This window comes from Lissotriton helveticus, chromosome 6, assembly GCF_964261635.1.
Source record: "Lissotriton helveticus chromosome 6, aLisHel1.1, whole genome shotgun sequence".
Classification (NCBI taxonomy): Eukaryota; Metazoa; Chordata; class Amphibia; order Caudata; family Salamandridae; genus Lissotriton; species Lissotriton helveticus.
The window spans coordinates 457,870,537-457,893,894 of record NC_136067.1 but is presented as its reverse complement, the minus strand read 5'-3'; the positions used below and the strand labels follow the sequence as shown (position 1 = coordinate 457,893,894).

Genomic DNA, 23,358 nt, shown 5'->3' with positions numbered 1-23,358 from the left:
CGGAGACTCAAGTAACAGGGCATTGCAGTAATCTAATCTGCTACGAATTGTGCTTCATGCAATTAGCGCACGCGCCAAAGGGGGCAGCAAAGGCAAAATCTTTTGCAAAGATCTCATAATGGCTAAACAACAACCCACTGTTTTCGTCACCTGCGCTTCCATGGTAAGTTTACTGTCAAATATAACGCCCAGATTACGAACGGTCTTTACAGGCTGAATGACAGTCAAGGTGTTAGTGGGCCAAAAATTACTAGGCAGCCCGGAGGGAACCCTTTCCGTAGCACAGTAGAGCACCTCCGTCTTGTCAGCATGAAATTGCAGCGAGTTTTCCCTCAGCCAAACCGGCGTGTCCCGCAGACAACTATGAAACACTTCCAATGAAGTTGACTGATCGCCCTCAAGAGAGAGGATCAGCTGCGTGTCATCAGCATCATTTATGATATTAATATTATGTTGTCTGATGACTGCAATTAGAGGTTTCATATAAATATTAAATAGAATGGGGCTGATGGCAGAGCCCTGAGGTACACCATGTGCGATTTTAGAGAAATCAGATTGATAAGGAGAGCGGGACACTGCTTGCTGTCTAGCCAAAAGAAAAGATTGAAACCATCTTAGAGCACAGCCCATCACCCCCACCTCTCTCAACCTTCTCAGTAGGATTCCATGATTGGCCGTGTCGAAAGCAGCAGACAGATCAAGCAGAATAAGTACTGCTGCCTGACCCTTGTCAGAGAGAGATGGGCCTATAATTCATAGGACACTCCGGGTCAAGGGAAGGCTTCTTTAACAGGGGTGTCACCACAGCATGCTTCCACCCCAGTCCTGGACCTTTAGAAGTGGGCATAAAGGTGCCCTGCCATCCCATGTTTGGAACCGGCACAACCAATGCATCACCTCTGCTGCAGGGGTTCTCTCAACGCAAAAGACTGTGCATCGACCCCACACCCTGCATTGAAGCAGCTACCTGTGCAGGACCTCGCATTGCAAATCTCTCATCAATGGCAGCCTTGATAATGATGCAGTTTCTCGCATTGAAGTAGGATAGGAACAAGGGAACCCTACTCACGGGGAACCAGGGTAATAAACTTATTATTAAAAAGACAAAGGCTCCTGTGGACACTTAATGAAGTAATCTAAATGTATATGAGCACAATGGAAATATATTGCGTTATAGTGATATTGGAGAGTGAAGGACTCAAATACACATCTGATTTGTTTTTGAATCAAAAATATTTATATAATCCTTGAAATAAAATACTGTTACAAAGTATTATATTTTAACATATAGTTCTGAGTGAAAGGTGTCCCAGTGAAAAACGGAACCTAGAAAATTAGTAACATATATGTGAAATATATACAAGGTTTCCAATGCTTCATATAAATGACCATTACATTACATGTACAGTATACAGCGCTAGATACAGTGATCAGTGCTGGTGAACGATGGTTCGTTTATGCAACTTGCCGACTGCGTTTCGACCCTGTGTGCAGTGTAGGGTCTCTTCAGGACCTATGATCCTAGGGACACCTGAAGGGTACTGGACCGGCTCGTGTGGAGGGTGTGGCACCGTGCAAAGGATAAGAAAGGGATACTCACATGGGTCCCAGCCGGGAGCCCAGGTGTGAGGTGGGTGGTGAGCAGGCTATTACGTGAATGCGCACAATGTAAGGATCCACGTGTGTGGAAGATGGCATGATCAAAGCGCTGTAAAGATGGGTCGAATTACTGAGCAGAGAGACACATGCTGTCCTGCTACTTGAAAGGATTGCCACAGGCTGCAGTTGATTCATTCTCCATGAGAGACACGAAAGTGAGAATATTCTCACCCTCCATATGAAAAAAGTATGGCCTCGTTGTGATTGACGACAGAAGGAAGTAGCCTGCTTCCATGCATGAGCTCAGAATCAGAACATCCCACAGTAGATAGGGCAGTTGTTCCAAAAGAAACTCCCTTACACTTGGAAGCGCATTAAGACATTCGGACACAAGACTAAATAGTCTATCTCTCCAGGCAGAGAAATGATAGGAACCCCTTCCGGGTTGGAATTATCACAGGAACTAAGAGACTACTTGAAATCGACCTCAGCCCTGAAGAAGTTGCGGGGCAATCCCCTTTAACAGCGACAACACATGTGTTGGCTAAGAAGGCTTAAGATCTTGAATTAAAGACATCTTAAAATACACGCAAGACAAGCATCATTGTGATATTTTATGAAACTTTATATATTTACTTTCAAACGTGTGCAGAGGATTTGTATATAAATAAATGTGAGGCCCATCTAAATGTACATTTGGGTTTATGTTTCCCCATTACTCTTTCTGAGAGGGTTAGGTTTAGGAACTCAGATTTCTATTGGTTTATCTAAATGCCTAGCACTATTGAAAATGCTATTAATGTGCAGTCAGTCAAGATTTTGGGTAAGTCAAGGTCAAGAGTCTGTAGTCCTCGCCAACATAATTCCAAGGATCCTGTCCTGTTGCTGTATTTGAAAGGCAAATAGTTTGACAGCGAAATGAAACAGAAACAATACAGGCAGTTGGCCTGACATATTGATTGTGAAAAGCATTCGTAAAAGTCAATGGACATTTATAGGTAGATTGATATTACTCTGTATTAAAGCCTACAGATAGCTATTTTGTTACATGTAATCTCACACATTACCATAGTAGGGAAGCATCTTTGGTGCCGGTTACCACTTCCAACAAACCATGAGTACAGAAGATTTGTACTGTTAGACCTTATTAGGCCCTCTTAGGAGAGATAGTATTTTGTTTTGGCAACTATAATTTTGTGTACTACCTAATTGTATGACTGTATGCCTGATGATTGCCTTTTGGGAAAGCTTATGCTCAGAACAGGATGCCTCATTTGGTTATGATAACAGCTTCAGGCCTTTGGATCCACTTCGTTCTGTGATCTATCTAACTGAGGGACATTTACACTCTGCTTCCATTCATATCAGTGAACTGCATGAGTTAATGGTTCAGTCTGCATCAGCTATTGGCTCTTTTGCCCTGTGCATTTGCTGATCATGTTCTTCAGTATAGAGCTGGTTGGCCAGTCCTTTTGTTTTGAATGTTCTCCTTATACAGTTATCCTCTTCTTTGTTTCTCCTCTTTTTATTTTAACATTCCTTAAAGGGATACTACTACTACAGCTCTCCAGGCAATTCTAGCAGGTTGTTCATTGCTACTTTTGTCATTTTCATTGTACCGTATTCCACATGGGCCCTTCCTCTAAACCAGAAGATCATGATTATGAAATGCTGTTGTTCATAGTATATCATTATTTTACCATTGAAAAAGCTACACGTGTGAAGAGAAGATGGAAGGAGGCAGAAAATGGGTTGGGAGTGCTGAGAGATGAAGGGCGTGAGTTTTGAGTGTCCAGAATTTAGTTCTGGGCACATCAGACATACAATGGTGTCAACTGTTGTTCTTGTATAAGATCATTGTTTTTGGTTTTGGTTGTTGTTCCTGTACATGATTGTTGAGTTTTGCTCCCCTTGAGTCATTGTGCTCCACCGTCTAGCACATTCTGCATTCTCCCAGGTGTATGTTAGATTCCCCATGTTAGACTAATGTTCTGATTTGTTACCTTTGCCTTAAATTGTAAAGCGCTCTGATATCCTTCGGGATCAAGTTTGCGCTATATAAAACTTTTATAAACAAAATAAATTCCAGGATGGTCAACACAGTGGTACAAAATGTGGCCCCCATGCTCGAACTTTAAAACAATGAGCCTGATTATGATGGCGGACAGACTCCTGTCCGTCCTCCAATGTCCCGTGGATGGGGACCACCTGCCTATAAAGCGGCGGTCCCACATATGGCATTACAATGCAGCCGCCACCACGGCGGTCGCAAGTGCCATGTTTTCCATTGAGGCGGGTACTGCTGGCTGCAGCACCTGCCGCAATGGAAAAATGCAAGTTTTGCATTTCCCTGCACTAAGTGGCAAGCACCAAAAGGGTGCCTGCCACATGGTGCAGATAAATGTAGATGGCACTATAGGTGCCCCTCAAAGTGCAAGACCGAATAGCCCCTCCTCAAGGGGGGATTGCAACGGCAGTTCAGCAGCCACAAGAGAGATAAAATACCAACTGTTCCATTCTTAGGGGAGTTTCTGGAAAGGACATCCCTTGTGCTCATACTAGAATGTTCACTGGGGTCTGCTACACATATGCTGTAAGGGAGGTACAAGCATCAGGCACTTTCTTTGATGAGAAATCCTGTGTAATCCCTTGACAAGATCTGTAGAGAAAGGAACTGGGGGACTGGTTACGATGGCAGTCAGACCGGCAGTTAGACCGGCTTCCACGGTCCTGTCGGAGGTGGTTGGACCACCACGGTCTCGTCAAAAGCGGGCGGTTCAACTGGCATTTTACGATGCATGCATCGTGTACTCAGACTGACCGCTGAAAGACTGTTAAATCCGACAGCTTTTATTCGACCACCAAGTTGGTGGCCAGGGAAAAACAGCAGATATAGGGCAGTACAGGGATCTCTGACCACCATCTGGATTAGGATGAAGCTTTGCGATGACCTGACCGTGGCGGTCCAAAGCGCTGCCTCGAGTTGTCAGAAACTAAGGATTTGAGGTTCATACTCACACCTTTCCACTCCTCTCTAGCAGCATTCACCATGGATCCCTTCTTCTAGGTCCCCCCTATATGTAGGCAGCTGCAACCTGATGATTACGATCCAGTGGGTACTGAAATCAAGGTAAGTCCTCATGCAGTATGTAGCTCCATTGACTGGGCTGTGGACAATCTGCCACACTCCAGCAATGAGGTACATGGCGCACAGGGCATATACCCACATATGCCATGCATATGTGTATAATTCACATGTTTTCTATGAGTTTTTTACACATTTGCAGCAACATTGGGGGTATGTGCTCTGCCATTAATGCGACCGCCAGGGTAGCAGTATTTGCATCGTAATACGGCAGAGGGAAGCTTCCCAGACTCGATGGGCGGGAAGGACTCACGAGGACGGTGGTTAGATGGTCAGCCCAACTGCCATCGTAATCAGGCCCTAGGTGAGTGAGGGGAAGTGGGGGTTGTGATGCCCTTTTTGTCCTCTGGTCAGCACCCACCTATCTTGGGTCGCCAACGGTTTCACCTTTGTGAGGTTCATGGTACCTGGGGCAGCCTACAACTGATGGTGTCCTGTTTGGAATTGTGAATAGGACACCAGCAGCTGACTATACCTCCACACCTTGAATTTTACAAAGCTGAAGGCTGACCATGCCCCGGTGTTGTGTTTGTAATTGTGAACAGAACACTGAGGCAGCTGCCAGCTGCTACAAACTTCTAACTCCTTCACTGACCTGGCCCTCCTTCAACTTAAAAAAAGTGATGTGTTGGAGGCGCAAGCTGTCCAGTTGATGATCCTTCTGGGGACTCCCTCCCTTGGGCATGGAAAGGGTGTGTGCACACTAACCTCTCCCCATCACTCCCTTGTCCTTTGGCTAGACAGGGAAATGAATAGTGGAGACAGAGACAACCAATACTCAAATTGACCAACTGGCAAGGCAAGAGAGGATTCATTGTATCTCCCAGCTCCTTTGATAATAGCAGGATGTTTTTAACCCCTTCTGTTCCTGACCAGGCTGCAGTGGCGGGCTTGAAGGTCCATTTCAATTTTTTAACTTTCACCGGTTTGTCATGCAGGCCAGTGAGAGAACTGCATAAGTGGGAAATGCAATGGCCCATCTACTTAAATGTAATAACAGCAATGGCTCTCCCACTGTGCTGATTTTGCTTTTAATCAGCACACAGTTTGTAAGCGCCCCAAAGCTGTTGGACCTCTATGAAAAGAACATACTGCATTATAATTCCCTTGTGTTGACAAAGGTAGCATTGTTTTGAGGCAAAAACTACCCATTGATATAGCATTCCTTCCTTTAAAGTGTTACCCTCTTGAAGTTTGTCACAAAATGTTAGGGAAACAGAATAGTTTCCCTTAGAAAATATTTAGAGTGGTTCCAGCCAATCAGATTGTGTGATTTCTCTAATGTCTATGAACATTGGGAAAATTCAGCCAGCCAGAATGCCTCCTTGATTTTTTAAAACCTTACCAATGATAGCGAACATCCAATGCGTGTATAGATACACTAGGCCTGCTCAGTGGCCACCTACATTTTGGGTTAAACATTCTAAACGGCTAAATAAAAATACATCAAATTGCACATGCACCAAATGGTAATACCACTAGGTGTCAATTATGTTTTTTATGTTTCCATTCCAATTTTTCTGTTTTTTGAATGTGTATGCCGTTCCTACATTCGCTGTGAATTGATTGATTGGGACACACAGCTATTAATGAAAAACTAAACAATCTTATTGCAAACATATGGAGTACTGCAATGGAATGAATATGATCTACTAGTACATTACCATAGTTAATCTCAAAACATTACATTTTTCAACACTTGGTATCAGTAGCCACTGTAGAATATTCATACAAAATACACGTTGCTTTATTATTAAAAAATAATAATTGCTTCCAATACTTGCCCATGAAAATGCTGTATCTGCAAAACTGCGTGCTGTCACAACCCCAAAGCTCGGACAAGGGGTAGTTGGTGAGATCTGAGGAGGAAAGCATGGTCACTGTGATTTGTTGACGGGCAAACTTGACATTTGTATCTAAAGCATTAGTGGGCTCTCAGTCGTATAAGCCCTAAGCAGTCAGTGGAATTTAAGGTACATTTCTTTATTTTTTTTGTCACAGGTTTACATTTAGCATTGCTAATCCCAATGTGACTCGAAGGCCAGTCTTGACAAGATGCACAATGGGATTTCACATTAAATGCTGCCCGATAGCAGCACTCGTGTTCACCACAATAATCACCGACACAGAAACGTGTACATCAGGCACGCTAATTCACCTGACACCAAGCTGAAAATGGTTCGACAACATATATTCCACAAACATGAATTGACACTGAGGGAGGACGGCTGTTTTCCATGAATGGTGACTCTCCTCTTTTAGGCTTTCGGTTGAAGTAATAAGACCGGAAACAGGTGTCTACGTATTTTTATATGTTCTTGCAGAGGCTGCCCCCGAAGGGGGCTAGAGAGCCAGCGCCATAACGATCTCCGTGCCCCTGGACCAAACCAGATTTTCGGGCCAGTTTTTGGTGCGCAAAGTGCCCAAGTACGAAAACAACCTTGTCGCCGCTTAAGAGGTGCCAGCCCCCCACCAATGGGGGCCCAGGCGGCATAAGAACCCCCCAATAGGGGGAAGGCACCCAACTAGGCAGGAAAGCAAAGGGGTCGATATAAGGTAAGGTCCTATATTCACGGAGCTGGGAGCAGCACCGACGCAAGAACCTTTTTTGTCCCACCCACCCACACCTAAGGGGCAGCAATGTCGCAGGGCTGAGGAGCATATAGTACTTGGCAAAGAACTACGCGGATAATGGTTGGTACGGAGACACACCGGAGGGCGGTGTGCCAGAATTGCATTCCTAATAAACTGCAGCCAACAAATGACCACCACATGATGAGGAATACAGAATGGGAATGTTGCATATGGGGGGAGTGGGGCAGAGTGCGGGGGTTAAGGTGAAGCTCCGCGATATGGTGGAATATGTTGACATGTAAAGGAACCAGCAACACAGACAGCCCTAGCTACCTCAGTAGAAAGCACCAGGAAACTTGTCCGGCTAGGAGTATTCAATCTGGAACATACATGCTACACGCTTGTGCTTCACTGCTATCTAAAATCTTATATAGTGCCATGATTCGGCGTCGCAAGGAAGCGATGGTAGAGCCAAGACTCTCCCTCACGGGTGACCTGAATGTTAAGTCCACCTCTTTAATGGATCGATATTTTTCACCCAAAATAGCTATTAGCTCATGATATGCAGTTAAGGATAAGTCGTAACCCCTACAGTGTAGCATTTGTACTTTACATACAATTACTACTTATTCCTACTGCTGTGGGAAAGTTCGCCTTCGGTAGCATTCCGTTAAGTTTGCTGTGTCACTCGGGGGGGCGTGGTTTGCAGCCGGAGGGAATGGTCGCCTGCTAACGCGACTCCCGGCCATCGCCCGACTATCCGCCTAATAGATCCGCTGTAAGACCGGGGAATCCTCTGCAAATGGGAGACCCCCGTTGAGAACCGCTTGTGCACATTTTGGAGTGGTGCGGATCCGATCGGTGTAGCCGTGCTGAGGATTGAGCCCGTGGAAGTGGAGTCCCCCGTAGCCAGCAAGATGGCGGCCGCGTCGGGGCTCCGGCCCGACTGTTGACTGTCTCCTGCCGCCGAAGCAGCTGGCACTCCGCTCGCCTTATCGACTACCTCCGAACCTGTCTCTCGGACCCATCCGAGGATATCTGGGTCCCGCTGCGTGGCCACGGAGCCTGCCTTGGCCTGACCGAGTGCTTTGGGGGTAGTTGCCTGCCTGCCGGGGCGTCATTCACGCGACGCCCTGGCTTTGGGGCCTACAGTTTCCGGAGCTCCGCGGCTAACTCCTTTTGCCCCGCGGTACCTGGCGACCACTCCGCCTGGTGCTCCCATTACGGGTGTGGCTTGAAAGAGGGGGAATTGACTGCCTGCGTCGCCTGGGTTGCGGAGATCCGGGCCTTTCAACATTGTCCCTTTTGTGCGGCTCCACGTCATCGGTGCGGGACCCCTCGGAGGCCCGGGACACTCGTCATCCTATTTGGGACCAGACTGCCACGTGTGGAGGGTTCGCCAGGGAGCGGATCCATCCCTTAGGGTCGACATCTCCGCTGCTGTGTGGCTTCGGGCCCTGACCCATCGGTGCCCCGACACGAGATCCTTCCGCCCCGGGCCCTGGTGACGGCCCTCTACTTTTGGTCATCTTGGGCACCCCCTGCTGCACGGCGATCTTGCTGCCCCACCCTGGTGGTGTTGGTACTCCCCTCGCCGCCACTTTGCGGGCGGCGGTTGCCCCTTTGAGGCTCTACGCACCCTCAGTCCAGATCTTGGGACGTCGGGCCAGTTTGCAGCATCAAGCGCCCTGGGGGTGAGTCGTCTTCTCTGCGTGGCCTTGCTTGCCCTGGCGCGGGGGTGCCGAGGGTGGTGTGATTGGTGGACTTGGAGCGAGATAACTGGAACTGGTGTGAGAGACTGGTCCCCATCTTCTTTTCGGTCCCGCTCGGCCCTCCATTCAGTGTCCAATGGAGTCACACAAGGGAACAAAGACCTCTTACCAGAGGCAAATAACCAAGAACTCTTGGGGCACTAGAGGTGAAAACAAGGACACTGCCCCCCCCCCGGAGACCCAAAACTCGCCTCCCCTTCGCAGGGAGCGAAGGCTCTTACCTTTGAGGATGTCATGGAGGCTATTGCTGGAGTCCGATCCTCCCTGGAGACTAGAATTGACTCTGTGAAGATTGAGGTGACCCTCTTGCGAGCGGATCTGCGTAAAATGGACACTAAGGTCAAGGACGTTGAGGTCAAAACTGCAGCCCTTATTGACGACACCTCTACGCTCCAACAACAAGTCGCCCAGCTCCAGAAACAACAGAAGCAGATGAGCGACCTGCTGGATGATTATTAAGGGAGGGCGAGGAGGAATAACATCAGTATTTTGGGTGTTCCGGAGCGAATGGAGGAGCCGTCAGCAGACCTGTTTGTGGAGGACCAAGTGACAAAACACCTTAAGCCAAAGCACCTCTCGAGTTATTTTTCCATCGAACGGACGCACAGGGTACCGGGGGGGTAAACCGAGGACGGGGGCCCCCCCCGCCCCATCATCGCGAGGGTCTTCAACTTTCGGGATCGAGATGCCATCCTTCAAACAACCCGCTCTGGGCCGCCTCTTCTCCTGGAAAACACTTGCATCTCGATGTTCCCAGACTTCACGGTGAAGGTGTAGGCGAGGCGACGCAGCTTTTTGGAGGTTAAAAAGGCACTTCGAGATAAAGGCGTCAAATACTCCATGCTTTTCCCTGCAAAACTGTGTGTCGAAATGGATGGCAAGGCCTGGTTCTTTTTGTCACCGGACGAGGTGTGGAATTGGCTGGAGGGCTGGCGCCGAGTCGGAGGATCTCCACGAGACCGAGCTGTATCAGAGGAACATTCACAGGGGGACCACATGCCAGGAAGCCAAGAATTGTTCACCGGAACTAATAACGACAAGGAGTGACATCTCCCTACTGCGTGTGGAATATTTTTGCGATAGCTCCAAAGTGTTCCCTTGCCGATCCTTGTCTGTTTGCTGCTGTTCTTGGGGGTGGCGGGCTTTAATATGTCATTGGTCTCTGCTCCTGAGAAGTAACTATTTCGGCCCCGATCGGGCCGCACCGGCTGACTGACAAGTAACTTTTCTAATATGTGGATGTTGCACGCAATATGTTTGTAGTCTTACACTTATATGTTGTTTACATTGGTGTTAAGTGTCGGGCGAGTGACACTGAAGGCTCACCAGGTACCCCGATCATGGTTGGGAGGGCGACAGGCACTCTGCCTAGTTGGGGTGTGGATAGTTCTGAATCCGCGGTCAGGAAAGCAGGGTGGGGGGGGCGGGGTGGGGGGGTTTGGGGTTGTATTGATGTTATGTTGTTGCTTCTATGTGTTTTCAGCAGAGTCCTCTCTAGTCACGCTATTTTGCCCATCCATGGTCCCTTACTGACGGGTTGGCCGCCCTGGCTGGTTTCCGTCCCCCGAGAGGTCCACGGTCCTCCTGGTCATAAGCCCCGGTATGCTTCGGGTCTTGTTGGCGCGGACAACCCCTCTCTAGACGGTCCTTCTATCTGTTCCACCAATTCCTCCGTCATGACACAGTCCCTCTCTAAAACCCTTACTATCCTGTCCTGGAATGTCAACGGACTGGGGCACAAAATAAAGAGGAGCGTGGTCCTCCAGTTCCTCCGACGCCACTCCCCAGACATTGTCTTGTTGCAAGAAACACACTTGGTGGGTAACACTTGTCAGGCGCTTCAGAGGGGGGGTTATAAATTATTGGTCCACACGGGGTTCACTTCTGGGTCCCGAGGCTCCGGGATTCTGGTTAAAAAGACTCTTGCACTCACTTACTCGAGGATCTGGGCTGACCCCCTTGGCCGGTTTGCACTGGTTAAAGTCGCTTGGGAGGGGCGTCCCCTAAACATCGTCTCTGCATACCTTCCGCCAACATTAGTCCGAGACTCCCTTAAGGAGTTGGGTGCTCAATTGCTGGTTCTCTCCCCGGGTACACTCCTGATAGGCGGTGATTTTAACATCACGATGTGCGACGACCTGGACCACAGACCCAAGCGAGGGTCACACCGTCGGAGCTCAAACTTGGCGGACTTTACACACGCCTTGGGACTAGCAGACATATGGCACATTCACTATCCGGACGCACCGTACTTCACACACTACTCTAACACACACAACAGTATGTCTCGAATCGATTATTTATTCTGCCCCACTGCAGATGTTGGTTGCTTTGTCCGCCCGAGGGGTCTTGTCCGTGGCATATCCGATCACTCACCACTTAGTGTGGACTTAACCTACAACCGCCAATTTACACGGGGACCCATTATCATTAATCCCTGGCTACTGCAAATCCCAGATATCAAAGAGGCGCTCCAGGAGCGCACCCAATTCTATTTTGCTGAAAATGTCGGCTCAGTGACTTCGGCAGTCACGCTTTGGGAGGCATACTTGGCGGTGGTAAAGGGCGAGGCACTAGCCCTTAAGATGAGCGGATCCTGCAGGCTGAGTCTGACCTAATCACCCTAGAGGTGTCTCTTAACACAACACCGTCTGAGGCCACCGATGCCCGCCTTCGTGCCCAACAACTGGCATACAAGGCGTTAGCACAGGAAAAGGCGCGGCTGCTTCATACGCGCCACCGGGTCTACGAGTTCGGCGACAGCGCGGGCAAGATGCTTGCCTGGTTGGAACACCGTGACCAGGGGTCCAGGTGGGTGTCCTCCATAGTTAAGCCGAACGGATCCATGGTTGTGGACCCTCGGGACATTGCGGAGGCCCTTGCCGACCATTTGGAACGTGTCTATACAGTGGGAGATGGCTACACGTCGGACGAATCCAGGCAACTCCTAGATGAGATGCGCCTCCCGACCATATCGGACACAGATAGGGTGGCCCTGGACGCTGACATCGCGGCAGAGGAGCTCACCACAGCACTTTTTGTCGTTAATTCCGGCAAGGCTATGGGCCCCAATGGGGTCCCGGTTGAGTTCCTGTAGGGCATGGCCCCAGACATTATTTCTCATCTCCGGAATATGTTCACTAAAAGCCTAGAGTTAAGAGTTGCCTCCATTGCGGTCATTCTTAAGCCTGTTAAACCACCCACCGATTGCGGTTCTTACCGGCCGATATCCTTGATTAGTGCGGAGGCAAAGGTTTTGGCTAAACTGTTGGCGAATCCCCTTCTCCTGGTACTTCCTGCCTTGATACACGATGACCAATCCGGCTTCCTTCCAGGTCGTAATACGGCGTTGAACCTTCGGAGGGTACACAACGTAATGAGTCGCCAGCCCATTATACAACAAGATGCGGCCATCTTATCCCTCGATGCCACGATGGCATTCGATTCGATCGAATGGCCATATTTGTTCGAGTCCTCCGCCACTTTGGCTTTGGGCCCCATTTTATTAGCTGGGTACGCCTCCTATATACAAACCTCCTGGGCCAAGTCCGGGTTAATAATTATACGTCTCGGAGGTTTCGTCTACACCGAGGAACCAGACAGGGTTGCCCCCTGTCCCCGCTGTTGTTTGCCCTCACCCTGGAGCCTCTGGCTCACTGGGTCCGTACAGATGTCTCTATTAGAGGCTTACACTGGAAGGAGGACGTCACGGATAAAATCTCTCTTTATGCGGACGATATCCTGGTATACGTTTCGTCTCCCCGGTCCTCTGTCAATAGTTTATTTCATGTTCGCACCAACTTTGGAAACTACTCAGGTTACGCTATAAACTGGACTAAATTAGTGTTGTATATGTTGCACGGCCCCCCGCCCCGCTTGCCCCGAGGGTTCTCCATTGCAATAGCTACGGAGGGTTTTCTGTATCTTGGTATATATGTTACACCTGATTTCAAGATGTTTTACGATCGCAACTTGTTGGGCCCCTTGCGTAGGTTCCGCAGTGACGTCGCCCACTGGCGATCACTCCCGTTGTCTCTCAGGGCGGCGCTGTTCAAAATGCTGGTGCTCCCGCGCTTCCTGTACGTCCTGCAGAATTGTCCCTTCCTGATTCCGGATTCATACTTTCGAATGGTGGAAAGTGAACTCCGCCTTTTGCTCTGGGATGGAGGAGCTGCTCGGATTGCCCTTTGCAAACTTTTTCAGGGTTGGTATGATGGGGGCATTGCCTTGCCTAACCTTCGCCTCTATTACTGGGTGTCACAACTAGTGGCTGTAAACCAGTGCATACATGGTTCGCCCTTGAACCCGGCCTTTCTCTTAGACAGATGTCAAACTGGACGGGAAGGCTACCTGGGGGCCCTGTACAGTAAACCGGCTAGGGCTAGATATGTTGGGCCTATGGCGCATACAGTTGCGATATGGCATAGGGCCAATAGGTGTCTGGGATGGACGGGCAGACTTAGCAAGGCCACGCCTCTATGGTCTGCACAAAGTCTGGGCTCCTTCTGCTTCTTTCAGGGCTTCGATAGATGGGACTTGATTGGGATCTCGGCGGTAGGAGGTCTGGTCCACAAGGGTAAACTGCTGACCTTTAGCGACCTCCAAGCCAAATACGCCCTTGCGTCCACTGAATCTCTCCGATACTTGCAAATTAAACACACCATTCTCGCTGCTGTCCCAGATCTCACATCTATACCTGTGACCTCCCCTCTGGAGGACAGGCTGTTATCGGAACCTCTTCCCGAGAAGGCCATCTCCCTCACCTACCGCAAGCTGTGTAATAATCTCCCTGATCCCTTCCAGTGACTGCGGGCCAAGTGGGAGGCGGACCTGGGTCCCTTAGACGAGGAGGACTGGTGGTCGGCACTAACGTCCCCGAGAGAATCAGCTATTTGCCACAGGTTTCGGTTGATCCAACTGAAGCTATTACACCGGGCGTATATGTCTGCCCTCACCCTGGCCAAAATTGGGCGACGCCCCGACACACTGTGCTTGCGAGGTTGCGGACTCCCTGGCACCTTCCAACACATCCTGTGGGGTTGCCCGGTGGTGCAGAGGTTCTGGAGTGGAACACTTCATAAAATGAGCAGCTCCTTGGGTAAGCCACTCTCTCCATCGCCCAGGGAATGTGTCCTCAACATCTGGGGGGCCAATGATTTGAATGATCAGGAGCTACAGTGGGCGGCACTAGGTTTCCTATTGGTTAAGCGCTCCATAGCAATGAAGTCGGGATCCCCAGATGAGCTGTTGGTGGTGGGCTGGGTGGCTTAAATTGATCGCTGCATGATTGCTGAGAAGACAGTCTACAAGATACGAGGTTGCCCTAAAGTGTGGGACAAGAAATGGGGGCACTGGAATGCGTTTCGAGGCGAACTGTGTGACACCTACAGTCGAACTGGCTATGTCCCGGGTGGGGTCCATGGGTTGACATATACTATAATCTGTAATTTCTTGATCAGTATGTGGTTTTACATGTATTATTATGCCCGTGACTGTTTTCTGACTCTGTTTTTATATCAATAATATCTTAAGTAAAAAAAAAAAAGTTTGCTCTGTCACTCATTGTTGACAGGACACACTGCTGCAGTTCTAGTTGTAGTTGGCTCAAACAAACGTTGCCCTAACCTTCGAGAATGCGCTAATTAGCTAAACGGAAATCAGAATTAAATTTGTGATGTCCAGTTGACATGGGCCACCCATTCAGACATCTGCAGCAGTGGTTGGGCACCAACACATGCTGTTTCTTCACTGGCTCAATTGGATGCTTAGCACCAAAGTAATTTGATCACTCGCAGAGCATGCGCAAGGTGCGTGCGAGCGCCAGCACATAATTATAATACATGCATCACTCCCAATCAGAATCATTGCTGCTATAATACACGGTGTAACTGTTCACCGAGTGCTATCACTGACAATCTACACATTATCTCGCACATTAGAAAGTGAGATGGCAGCTAAAAATCTGCGTGCACAGCTAGTGACTTCTGAGGTTCTTCATTAAGTGATCAGGCTACTTAATATAAACAGCTTATACAATTCTATTGAATTAATCATCTTGAATTTAGCCTCAAATAGGAGTGAGATGATCTTGCTGTCTAGCAACCATCTAGTGCATTAATCAAGGTGCCAGGTGTATCGAGCACACACTGAAATCACCCTAAAGATATTTGGTGCAAAGGCATCTGCCTTCAGTACACATATGAAACTTTCAATTCAAAGGATGTGGAGTATGATATGTATTATGCATGTATTTGGTGCACATATTCTTATTAACTCAAAATACATAATAGTATAAGTTATTTTTGAGCGTAAACAGCAGTCCGTTATAAGATACTGATGACACAATGGTTGCAATAAGCAGCGGATTTTGGCTGTGACAGCATCTGCATTGAGAAAACAATGTCCCGCCTCCTTCTCCTTACATGTCGGTTCATTGGTTAACATGGGCAGCACCGACTTTATGGAATCCAACATTTCTTTTCTGACACATACCAATAAGGGGAAGACAACCTGTTATGACGACTTGAGACACATTACAAAGCTTTGAGCTGTTCTTATTTTTCTTTAGCAAACTGCAGCTTTGCGTGTCCTAATCGGTGTCTTAAGCTTATATACACAGTGACTCACGACATTCTAGAGGTACAATATTTTCAAATGACAGTAGGCATAAAACAAACAATAAACAGTGAGATTTTCAATAAAGCAATAAAGCAAAATTTAAATAAATTGCGATTTTTTCAAAATGTAGCTATGACAATTTCCCAATTTGTTGAGTCAGTGATGAACCATTGTCCCACGACAATGCAGCATTTTGCAAAAATGCGTTTTGAATATTTGTTTTATTGCATTTATTGACTTCAGCAGTTAGCTCTTGTAACAGAAGTGCTCTACATATTATTAACAGTGGTACATAGGTGCATGGTCTAGATTGGGTGGCTAACATAAAGAAGATGTAAGGGCAGATGAAATTTGTGTTGATGAAGACACAAGACAGATATCGACATATGTAAATTTTTTAAAATTAGTGTATATTTATGTAACGTAGGCGTTGTCAGCAAGAGTGTGACTGTTAGACCTGTCATCCTTAGGTTGCAAAATAAATTAAAATGACAATTTGCCATGCACTTTTAAAAAATGACACATAGACATTTGGTACACAAAATGGAAACAGGAGGCTTCAAAGGCCTTTATTCAGACACTTTCTCCTGTAATAAATCATAGTATACAAATATATTTCATAGTTAATGTTATTTTAACTATGGAATGTGTTTTTAACTACCAATAATTATTAAACATGTGTGCAGTGGTAGTGTATAGTTTTTATTAACTTAACTCAACATTGTAAAAGAAAATTGCACAAGAGCAGTGACAGCTAAATAGAAATAATGGCTTGTAGCTCGCTGGGAAGAAGCTTCCTTTGACCTTGCAGATGTGCTGTGAAATAGAGATGCTAAGTATGACCTCAGAACCTTACTGATATCTTAAAGCCTCATGTATTTACTGTAGAAATATAATGCACACGCATTTCAAAATGTTTAAATAATAATTTTCTCTTTCAGCTAATGTAATGTGTTTAGTCAGAATAACACAGTTAGGAAATTAAGTAATTTGAACTAAATTTCAAATGTGCTGTGAGTACAAAGCGATAACTAGCGCCTGATGAATTATGTGTGGACAGGAAGAAGGGGGTAGATGTGCCTTCCGGAGAAAACTGGATTTCAATTGGAGAAGATAAGAACAGAGCATATGTTTTGAAACATTTTACCATTTATACACGTGTTCCTAGATTAGGAGCTTCAGAACTAGAGGGGAGACTGACTTGCAGACCTGAGATTGGAGGGACAGAGAGAGATGCTGTGCAGACTTTGATTCAGATGAGGGCTGGGGAGAAGATGGGTTTCCTTTAGACTAAGAACAGATTTAGCTGAAGTGGGGGAGGCAGACCTGCAAAGCAGAACAACAGGCTGTGTGTCCTTTTTGACATTTAATATAATCCCAAGCTTTATGCTTTGACTAATTGGATCTACCAAGGCATATTTGCTCCATGCTTTATTTTCTCTTTACGGGAAACTCTGCAGTTAATAATTATTGGTTTTAGCTTCATCCTAATGTCACTCTTGCCTTTAATTTTTTAACTCTCTATGGGTTCTGACTGACATCATTTGTGCCCAATTCTTAGAATAGGGATTCTTTCCTTAATGGAACACACAGTATGTTTATTATAATATGATGTGCACTAATTCCATTTTTCTATTATCAGTTCTGTAACCTGATTGATATTTGACTAATCGATAAAGACTCAGAGAAACCTCTGTCTTTAATTATAAAATAAAACCGTTTAAATTACTCGCAACCTCTCATCATTGACTCAATATTAAGTACTTTATAGTTGATGATGCATAATGTGTGTTCTATTTTAGGTATTGCTCCTTCAGAAAACAGCGGCAAAGGTCCATTGGCCTGAAGGGAAGCTAATAGGATTTCCAAAGGACAAAATATGTAAGCTGGGGTCTTTAGTCTTAAATATTCATTTGGTCAAATCCTCATAGAACGTTTCCTGCAGTGGACTTCCCCTAACTTTTTGCCTGCTTACCAACATTTGTTGCTGTATCTTTTAGTTAGCCTTAGGACTCAGAGCACTTTACCACTGCTAATCAGTGCTAAAGTGCATGTGGTTCTACCTTAAACAGGGTGACATGAGAAAAGAGTTGTAGTAAAGAATGTTCATCTCAGTCACTTTTGTTTATATGTGAATTGTATGATATACCCCTTTATATAATACAGCTTTTTACATAAATGTGTACTTTAACAAGTATAAACCCTTTCTGTAATGTTTATTTCTGTTTAACCGTCTTCTGTTTTGCGATTGATTCGCTTTAAAGTGAAATAATTCATTTAGAAAATTAATTATAATAAACTACTAATTAGGGCTTAAGATAATTCATTTCTTAAACCAACAAAGATTTTGATACTAAAAAGAATCCCATATAGGCACTGTTACCTGACTTTTAAGAAAGTAGACAGTTATCTGCTCCAAACTTTGCTCTGTGTGCCTGCAGCCTGTCTTCAATACATGTCTGGGCAAGGTGATAGCAACACTTTTTGCATTCCCTCTAGACAGCCACAAACACAGGAAGGTGAGGCTCATCTGCATTCTAAGCACTCATTTGTATTCATCTGCATTCTGATGGATCTTCCTGGGCACGGAGGAATGGGAGAGGCTGACATACTTCAATAGGTACTGTCCTGTTCACACTAGGGTTGGGTGGTGAACTCCGCTTCGCCAGCAGAGTTTGCTGGAGTTTTGTCAACTCTGCACTCCACTGGGAGCATGGAGTTTGGTAAAAAACTCTGATTCCGCAGCGTGGCGGAGTTTGCCCCCACTGTCCACCCCTAGCCTGCAGGTGTCACTGCCACTCTGCACTATGCACTCAGGTGGGTGAGTGCTGACCGAGAGTGGAGGGATCTGAACCCATATATGTCTGCTATGCATGCATCTACGGGGGCACCTAGTGGCCCTCGGGAAGGACAAGTGCTGCAACGACCACAAGGAGCTAACAGTGCCACATGCATAGCTCCTCAGCAAATATGCATATTTGTGTCCTTTAAGAGCCACACATGCTTGGACCCCAGTACTGGTCTCCATCGGTCGATACCTCATAAATGGGCAAGTGCTGACATTTTCTGCTGGTAACACTATGCACCCCCTCATATTGAGTTGACCACTAGCTTAGTGAGACTTTGTTCATTCACAGGATGTTGAGTGTTCTGCGAGTTCGGGAGATTGTGACAGTGCCGGCCACTACCCTGTGGATATCTCATTAATTCACCGGTGCTGAGATATTTTGCATAGGGTTATGGAAGCCAGCTCACTCTTCTGGTCAATCCCTCAGGAGACCATGCTCCATCATAGCGGGTGGACATATTGGAGCACAGCACTGAATTTTCCAAACACTACCTCCTGGATGCCTCATGCACGTGCAGGTGTTGGAATGTTCAGCAGGAGGCAGTAGAGGTAGGGTCACCCTCTGTGTCAATATCTCCTACACTTGGAGGTGCCACCATACCTGCAGAAGGCATTGAGGTCTGGTCACTGACTTTGGGGGTGCCACAGAAGCCCCGCACCTCTATTTCCGCATCTATGGTAGGTTCGACCCTTGGCAGCTAATTCAAGCCCTTGTTTGCTGAGACTCTGCAGGCAAAGGATAGGCTATTTTTATTTTCTCATTTGCTAACATTTTCTACACTCAGCTACAAGTTAATAACTGTGCTTGCAAGGGCTGCATAGAGATGGTTTAGACAGGTGTCCGCAGTCCAGCACCACATAGTTGGGTGAGCATTACGTTACGTGCATTGATTCTAGCTCATTTACCATTACATCTAAAATAAATAAGACCACGCAGGTGTTTAATTTGAAATTAAATGTATGTACATAATTTACAATAGAGAGCAATGAGTTATATATAAGTTCCATCCATGGGAACTTTTCCAGAAAATTCTGTAAAACACGGTGCATCAGCAACAGCTGAGAAACTGGACAAGCCTAAAGGGTGAAAGTGAATCGATGAAGGACTGAAATCCTTCCTTGCAGTGTATGGGGGTAGAAAGAGGACTAGCATTGGATCTCTCTTCCCTGATTGTGGTAACACTGCCGCCGTGAACCCTCCGTACAGCATTCCGCTTACGAGAGGAGGGAGGAGGATTGCATCCCTGAGCGACTGCTGCTGGATGCTGCTAGTAACCGGGGCTGCAGCAGCTTTCACTGGGGTGTTTCATTCGCATGATCTGCCACACATGAGCAGGAAGTGGGCTTAAATGAACTTTGGTGGGTAAAAGGCAAGCATGGCAGCAACAGTGAGGAGTGGGTGGAGTGGACCGGCATTTAGATCGCTTGGCAGAAGGTACTGCTGCTGGTACTATGGACAGCTGCCAGTTCCAGGCCAGTTAGTGGTGTGTGCTGATTTCAGGGCTGCTGCTCTTAAGAAAAGAGGTCAGTCAATAAATACATGATGCTGTTTGCACCTATGTCGAGTCGTTTGTCTGTCACTCAGTAGAGTGGAGTGTAACTCTGCGGAATTCCACAGAGTTTTTATGCAACTCTGCAAACTTTGCCCACCCCTAGCCCACACACAATGCACAGATAGCCTAGCAGACAGGGCTAAAAAGATTTCTTGTGCACTTTAAAGTTACCCCCTACATTAAAGGCACTTTTGGGTATAAGTACTTGGGCTCTGACCTACAAAATCAGTACACTACTGAACCTGTAAAGAATTCTGCTGGAGTAAAGACTGCAGTGCTGTAAGGATTGCCAATTTTCTAGGCTTAATGTTCTGATGAATTGGTTCTCTGCTTTGCTGAGCTGCCCTGCTACCTGATGATCTCTGCCCTGCTGAGGACAAGGCTGGACCCATCTCACTATAACCCAGAGCGACTCCAAGGGCTTGCTGGCTCGCCTCCTATATTCTGAAGTCTCAGGAACACAAAAAACTTCCTGCAATCCAGTTGGTGCTGCTGTCCTCTGCCATCTTCGAGTCTTACCTTTGCCTGAGGGGACTCCTCCAGTCCAGAGGACTGGAGGAGGCCCCAATTTGCCCCAATTTGTGGGTTCTGCAGCTGTTTTACTACAAAGCTAATGCATCATTACCACTGTGCCAGTCGAACCGACACATCTTCCCTTCGGTGCCGATGCAGAGGCTGTCGATGACAGCAGTACCACAGCCTGCGCAGTCCGATCACAACGCTCTGCATGGCTCAATGACAAAGCAGTGCATTCTTCTCCATGGAGCTCAACGACAATGCAGAAACCCTGCTGCATGAATCGGAACAGACGCATTATGCTTTCGACATCAATGCTTGCTGCATCCAAGGTACTTTTCAGCGAGACCTACATGAGTCTCACACCAAGCTTACCCTCCATTGCAGTTGGCCTAAACTTTGGACCTCGCGACCTCAAGTAACCTTTTGACCACTAGTGATTTCTAAGCACAATATTTGCATTTATTCTTTAAAAATTAATATCCCGACTTCTTGGAGTTTTGTTGTTTTGGTCTTGTTTTCATCAGATACATTTTCTCTATTTTTGTAAACCTGTGCAGAGTCCTTTTGTGGTGTATTCACATTGTGTTACTGTGTGTGTGTGTGTGTGTGTGTGTGTGTGTGTGTGTGTGTTTGTGTGTGTGTGTGTGTGTGTGTGTGTGCATTGCACAAATACTTACAACATTGCCTCTTAAGTCAATCCTGCCTGCTCTGTGCCAAGCTACCAGAGGGTGGTTACAGGTTAATTTAAAATGTCTACCTAGCTTACCCTGACTAGGATTGTGGTCCCTACTTGGACAGAGTGCAAACCTCTGCCAATTAGAGAGCCAGGTTCCAACACTGGTGATCAGCAGTGAGGATAGGACTTGTGTTTGTACAATATCATTTAGTAATTCATTGTTCACAACAACTCTATACCTCAGACTAACTCAAACCTTTTTCAATTCTCCCTGTTTGGCCTTTCTGATTCTTCTGCTATATTATGTCTGTACTCTGGAGAATCCACACCTGCACCTGCACCTGCAGGAATTGAGTTTGAGCTAGCCCAGTTAGAATACTACACTGTGCGGCAGCTGAAAGATTTCTACAAGGACTTCAAAGTTGCTCCAAGGGGTTTCACCAGAAAGGTGTGCTACGCAAAAGCTTTGATGGCCCGGGCAGAGACTCACAATGCATGGAATGCCATGCCAGAGGAGGAGCAGGAGATCCATGAGGAGTAGGGTGACCTGAATCTGGAGTCTGAAGTAACTCTGGAACTGCATGCGGAGGGAGCCAACAACTTGCCAGTAGCAGTAGTGGTTACGAGAGCAGGGAGCAGTGTCTCCTCAAAGAGCCTGTCCCCAGAGGAGCTGGCAGACAGGAGGGAGATTCGTGAAGAAATGAGACTGGGCATGTAGGAGAGGAAACTTACTCCTGAGCTCCACCTCAGAGAGCTGGACATATGAGCCTACAAGTGGGGTTCAACAACAACAATGGTTGCAGCGCAACTGCAGTGGCTGCTGGTGAGTCCAGAGTCAGGATCCAAAAGGATTTGGTGCCAAGTTATGTGGTGGGAGATGACATAGATAAATGGGTTGCAGCCTATGAAGGGGCTCTGAGAGTGCATAAGGTCCCAGAGAAGTTCTGGGGTGGACGTTTGTGGCAGTTTATGCCCATGGTGGGGTGGGTCACACTCCTTACACTATAGGTGGAGGACCGGACATGTTACACTGCAATGAAGGCACACTAGTCAGCAAGTTTGGACTGGATCCTGAGAGGTATAGGCTCAGTTTATGGGGCAGCCACAAGATCTCTTCACATACATGGGTGGATTTCTTGGATTATGCCAGCGAGGCATTGAAGGGCTGGGTGAGAAGCAGCTAGGTTAATGGTTATTCAGGGCTGTACAACTTGATTTTGACGGAGCACATGCTTGATATTTTTTTCCAATGCTGTGTCACCCCCTGGTTGATAACAATTTAATGGACCTCAGAAAACCTGCTGGGAGGCAGACATCTGGGTCAGCACATGAGTGTCCAAAAAGGCATGGGGGGGGGCAAAATGGTGGTCAGGGTTCCCACCAGAAGAAGGAGGGGGAGATAAAAAGACAACATTATTTAAAGGCCCCCTAAACAACTCACAGGGAAAAGTGTAATTCCCAATCTGGTCTAAAGAAGAAAAACTACCCTGACAAAGGTCAGCAGCCCAAACCCATAAAGGGGATCCCAAGTGTCTAAAAAGAGCACCACCTCCCACTGGAGGAAAGTATTCAGGTGTGGCTGGTATAGTGCTGGGGGAAGGGTTTGCCCCAGTTAACTGGGGGAGTTTAGTGGGGTTACCCTAGTGTCCGTCAATGATAGTGAGATGGTTCCTAAGAACCATATACCCTCAAATACTACAACATATAGGCCATGGCCCCTATCAATGGGCATGCTGTTAAGGCTCTGGGAGATACAAGAGCCAGTATGCCTATGGTAAGGAGTCAGCTGGATCCCCAGAGCAGGTAACTTCTAATGTATTCTACCATGTTTTAGTGGCTGACAACAGAGAGGGTAACTATCCTCTGGCCCTGTCTCCATTTGAATGGGAGAGAGATGCCAGGTCTTTTGAAAGTTGCTGTGAGCCCTGCCATACATGTGGACTATTTTTTTGGGTAATGACCTCGAACACACTATCTGGAAAGAGATCGAGCTCATGGCTCATGTGGGGATGTTGGGGTTACCTGATTGGATCTATGCAACATCATGGTCCATG

The 23,358-nt window shown here is 47.0% G+C and overlaps 1 protein-coding gene across 1 annotated transcript in view; it reads right to left on the bottom strand.

The window, feature by feature from the left end:
• Positions 1 to 23,358, bottom strand: part of DLGAP2 (DLG associated protein 2) — a 1,782,978-nt gene that overhangs the window by 54,751 nt on the left and 1,704,869 nt on the right. Inside the window, exon 11 of the mRNA XM_078647907.1 lies at positions 6,529 to 6,603. Within this exon, the coding sequence (XP_078504033.1) occupies positions 6,529 to 6,603 (75 nt within the window). The remainder of the gene's footprint in view (positions 1 to 6,528; positions 6,604 to 23,358) is intronic.